The 5254-nt window shown below is 39.2% G+C and overlaps 1 protein-coding gene across 1 annotated transcript; it reads right to left on the bottom strand.

Annotated features, from left to right (window-relative positions):
* Positions 1-530: 530 nt before the first annotated feature.
* On the bottom strand, positions 531-2108 carry LOC133830190 (uncharacterized). The gene is made up of 4 exons (XM_062260118.1): positions 1668-2108; positions 1235-1571; positions 1044-1138; positions 531-803 (listed from the first exon to the last, which is right to left on the bottom strand). The coding sequence occupies exons 1-4, from the start codon at positions 2106-2108 to the stop codon at positions 531-533; spliced, it is 1146 nt and encodes a 381-aa protein (XP_062116102.1).
* Positions 2109-5254: the final 3146 nt, after the last annotated feature.

Here is a 5254-nt window from a genome sequence, read left to right as displayed (position 1 = left end):
GAATTTTAAATTCAAGTTTGAGACACGATAATATTTTATTAAGTTATAATTCATGATGACATTGATGAGTAAAAATGGTATAAGTTTGAACTTTATAGTATATAATTTTTTGTTTTTTAAAATATCATAAGTTGATAATTTCGAACTTTAAGTCAACCTAACCCGCCCATAAAACCGCATAAGTTTTCCCATAAAAAAAACTCCCAAACCACACACTTGGGCAGTATGAGTTGCATTTTTCTAAAACCGTCAAATAAAAAAACCGTACAAACCACCCAAAACTCGTCCAATATGTCCGTCGTGCACCCCTACCACCAACAACATCTAATAATTGAATAACATCAAACAAAATATGATTAAACAAATGAGTCCCATAAAAATTTAAGATCCAAGCAATCACTATGCTGGCATCACTCTCAATAATAGCAATTTTAAATCCCAGATGAGAGGCCACCTGTAAGCCATAACGAATCGCTAACAGACATTAACAGAGAAATTTCTAGGAATACTACCTGACCATGCAGTCCAAACTACTCCATTTGCATCCCGAATAACCCCCCAACTCCAATAAAAACTCGCCCCTCAACCATAGAAGCATCTGCGTTAAGTTTGAAACACCCTAGAGAAGGTGTTCTCCATGAAATAATCTGATTGAGCCTTTTATTGCATTCTTGGAATCCTCTCAACCCATTGAGAGCAAGATCAACAATACAACTAATATGAGATTGGACTTTGTTAAACAAACATGCATTACGATCATGCCATATCCACCAAAGCACCACCGCCACTTCCTCAAACACAACCTTGAGACATGCATGAAACAAATAACCCAATAAATCATCCATATCCCCCTCCCTCCAATGTTTAATATGGTTCCAAACTCCAATCTCTTGCGAGATGCTACGGAGTGGAGCACAAAAAACTAAAGCATGACAGGTGGACTCATAATCTACACCACACCTTGAAGACCAAGGATCAATAATCAACTTCCTCTTGATTAAATTGATAGCCATCGCTTGGTAGTATAGCCTCCATAAAAATACCTTGAACTTTGGAAGGATCCCTAAATTCCACATTCTATTCCACCATTTAGTAATCAAAGTAGAGTTGGAACAACCCTCATCATCATGTAGCTGCACTGCAAGTGAATACGTTGTCTTCACACTAAATTGATCATCCATCCCATAATGTCAGATCCATCTATCCTCAAATATATTCCAAGAGAGAGGTATACTTCTAATAATTTCAACATCACTAGGAGCAAATAATTGATTAAGCTTCCCATCATCCCATATTCGTCCTAGCAAGATAAAATGACTAACCAACATATTTGTATATTGTTGATGAACAAAATTCATAAAAGAACGAGGCCTTGGTATCCATGGGTCCTCAAAGCACGAATGGTAGATCCATCCCCTATAAAAGCGACGCAATCCTTTCTTCAACAACTCAAATCCCCGCATAAAGCTTGCCCACAAGTGTGATGGACCAGCCTTATCTCTCGTTTCCAAAATAGATATAGATCGAAAATATTTATCTTTTAGAATTTTAGCAGCAAGAGACTGATCATCCTGTAATATACGCCAAACATGTTTAGCCACAAGAGCTTGGTTAAATAATCAAAGATCACGAAAACCCAAACCACCAAATGACTTTGGTTTACATACATCAGCCCATCGAACCCATGCAATCTTCCTTTTATCATTAGTCAATCCCCACCAAAATTTAATAAGAATAGATTTCAACTTATCACAAAGGTTAACCAAAAGTTGAAAAATACTCATCAAATATGTAAGGATAGATTGCAAAACTGCTTTAACAAGAACCTCCGGCCCACCTGCAGAGAAATAACTACGTCGCCAGCCTTGAACTCTCTTCCACACCCTCTCACATATCCCATCAAACGTGTGTCGCTTGTTACGCCCCACCATAGTAGGTAGGCCCAAATATTTATCATGGGTTACAACAACACCCAAGCTGAGTCCCCTCACAACTTCATCTTGATCGTCACTTTGTACATTGTGGCTAAAGGTCACCGATGACTTATCCATATTGATATTTTGACCATATGTGCACTCATAGGTTTCTAATAAGCAACAAAGAGTCATTGTATCTGAAGTATTAACTCTTGCATAAATTATATCGTCGTCAGCAAATAATAAATGTGAAACTCTCAAACCACACCGAGAGCATCTGAATTTGGTTAATGCACCCCGATGTTCCACCGCACGAATCAAAGAGGATAATGCTTCAGCACAAAACAAGAATAAATATGGAGACCTCGAGGATACCCATTAACAAGAAAATAATACTCAGGAGTAGTCACACAGTCCATAATCAAGTTTACCCACTTCTTCGCAAAGCCAAACTTAAGCATAATTTGTCATAGAAAATCTCATTCAACCTGATCATAAGCCTTACTCATATTCAGTTTAAGCCCCATGAATCATTTCCTCCCATTGTTCTTCTTAAAAAGAGAATGAAACAATTCAAATCCCACAAGAACATTGTCGTAGATCGAACGCCCTAGAACAAAAGTACTCTGGAAGGAATAAATCAAAGGTCTTATAGTAGACTTCATTCGCATTACAAGAGCTTTGGCCACAATCTTATACACCACATTACATAAGCTTATAGGCCAAAATTCTTTGACTGTTTGCGGATTCTTCACTTTTGGTATCAAAACGATATTGGTCTTATTAAATTTACGGACTGAGGCACCTTCATTAACAATTTCAAGACATACCTTGCAAATTGTCAGGCCAACTATATCCTGGAACTTATGAAAAAATAAAGCATGAAAACCATCTGGGCCAGGAGCTTTTGTGGCTCCAAGCTATTGGACTGCATAAAGAATGTCATCTTGAGAAAAGGGGCATATAAGAGCTCAGTGTGTTCAGGTTGTACCCGTGAGTTAACTTCATAAAGAATCTCAGTAATATATCTCTCAGACGGACTGGTGGTCTTGAAAATATCCATAGAATTTCTGCAATGATTTGAATATCATTAGTGAATCTCTGGCCTGTATCCGTCTGCAACATCTTGATAGCATTTTTCCTTTTACGAGAAGTGGCCTTATTATGAAAATATCGAGTTTTTTGATCACTTGCCATCAACCATTCCGATCTTGATCGCTTCCTCCAATACAACTCCTTTCTGAATAAGAGGTCTTCTAACTTCGTCTCCAAGCTTCTCACTTTGTCCATATTCATGCTTGGATCTGAACAAGATAATAGTTTTTCAATTTCTGAGTTGGTAGCTACCACAACATTAGTTAAAGATCCAAATTTGTGTCTACTCCATCCTCCAAGACTTCTAACACATCCCTCCAGTGAAGTTAGCAAGGCAGTCCATGTGTAACGTCCTAAATTACCTAATAAGGCTTCAGGCCTTGATTAGGGGGCCAGGATGGTAAATCATGAAAATTATGTGCTAAATATGTGTTTATGTGATATATATGTGTGTGTGTCTTTATATGATTAAGTTAGTTATATTATAATATGGCTAGATTTGTGTAATGCCCCATGTCACTATGGCTGCTTCCTGGAATGACAACTGGCCCTACAAACCAACACAAGTCTTTCCAGCGTGCTTTGTCCTCACTCGCACGCTTCCTGGGAAAACTTTCCAGGAGGTCACCCGTCTTGAGATTACTCTAGGTCAAGCACGCTTAACTTTGGAGTTCTCAAGTGATGGGTTACCGAAAAGAAGATGCATCTTGTTGGCATAGGTAGTACCCATCAATCCATTAAGCCATCTTCAACTGTGTAGTCTCATACCTACACAGTCTTAGAATCATCACACTTGACCTTCCCCAGGCGGTGTGGGATTGCACAGCTTTTACCCGATCTTTCCCCTTACAGATCACGAGACTTTGACTGTCACAATTTGCATGTTTAGGTGTATTAAATATGTATGTGCGCCCGTTTCTTATTAGAATGGAATTTTAGTAATTTTGGCCCGTTGAAGGCATATTTGTATATTCATGTGTTTATGGATTGAGACCACATTATTATGTAGATATATTTGAGTTATTCGGCAAGAGGCGATCCTAGATAGCAAGTTAGCAGTTTAGCCATAACGGAGTCAAATACCCGGCTCGGGGTGAGCCTAGGGGTAATTTGATAATTTAGTACATTACCAGGATTGATCAGGTAATGGGAAATTATTTGGTAACTATCCGAGGATATTAGGAGTAAAGGGAATTATAAGGTGTTAATTATGATTAACGAGGTATGTGACAAATGACAAAATTTCCCTTGAAGGGCTTTGAGATAGAGATTTGGCCCTAGGGGCATTTAGGTCATTTTGCACCAAAGTTAGTGACTTAGTCACTTTTTCCTTTAGGTGAAGGGAACCAAAAATAGAGAAAACAAAAGCAATCAACTCTCTCTCTTTCACTCAGTTCTCTCTCAAGTATTGGCTTGGTTTTAGGGCAAAGCTAGTGAAATTCAAGGAATAGAAGCTAAGGCTTGGGAATTGAAGGCTTGAGGTCTAAAGTTGGGTTAGCTGCAGCTAGGAGGATTCAATCCACAGTCGAGGTGAGCGCCAATCCATGTTTTGATTCAGTTATGTTTTGGTTTTTGTTGTTCTTGAGCTTTGAGGATCAAGGTTATGAATTTGGTTGTTGGTGGAGTTTTGAGGGAAATTGAGTTGATGTTTTGCAGCTGGTGTGATGTTGAAGTTGTACTGGGATTTAATTCCGGCTTAGGGTATAATTTGGGATGGTTTTGGGTAAGGTTGGCTGAGGAAAGCAGGGGAAAAACTGGGTTCGCGGGGCCGCGTCGCGCCCCTGATGAACCTAAAAGCCTATGCGGTTCAATAATTCACCCTTGTGCCGCGATGCCTATGGGCTACGCCCATGTCCAGTGAAAGTCTGACTTGGGGCAGGCCATGACTTAAATTCTTGGGTCGCGGCACTGAAGGGGTTTTTCGGCATTGTGGAGGTTTGAGTTTGGGGACTCAAACCTAAAGGCTCAGGATCGATCCTACTACTCAATTTAGTCGAATTCGACGTCTCGGAGGTTGGACTCGGTCCATAAGCCTTTATTTACTCGATATTGATGAATGTTATTTATTATGATTTTGACTAGGTTATCGCTAGAGCTCTGGAACAAAACATGCTGGAGGGTCATTTTTAATATACTTTACACTCGGACCTGAGGTAAGAAAACTGCACCCGGTCTGCGTTTAGGGCTTTGCCCAATTATGGTACATGGTTAACGTTATATGAGAATGTTTTATTAAACATATT

This window comes from Humulus lupulus, chromosome 1 (assembly GCF_963169125.1).
Source record: "Humulus lupulus chromosome 1, drHumLupu1.1, whole genome shotgun sequence".
In the NCBI taxonomy this organism is placed as follows: Eukaryota; Viridiplantae; Streptophyta; class Magnoliopsida; order Rosales; family Cannabaceae; genus Humulus; species Humulus lupulus.
Note: the sequence above shows the minus strand (reverse complement) of the source record. Positions and strands in the feature narration are given on the sequence as shown.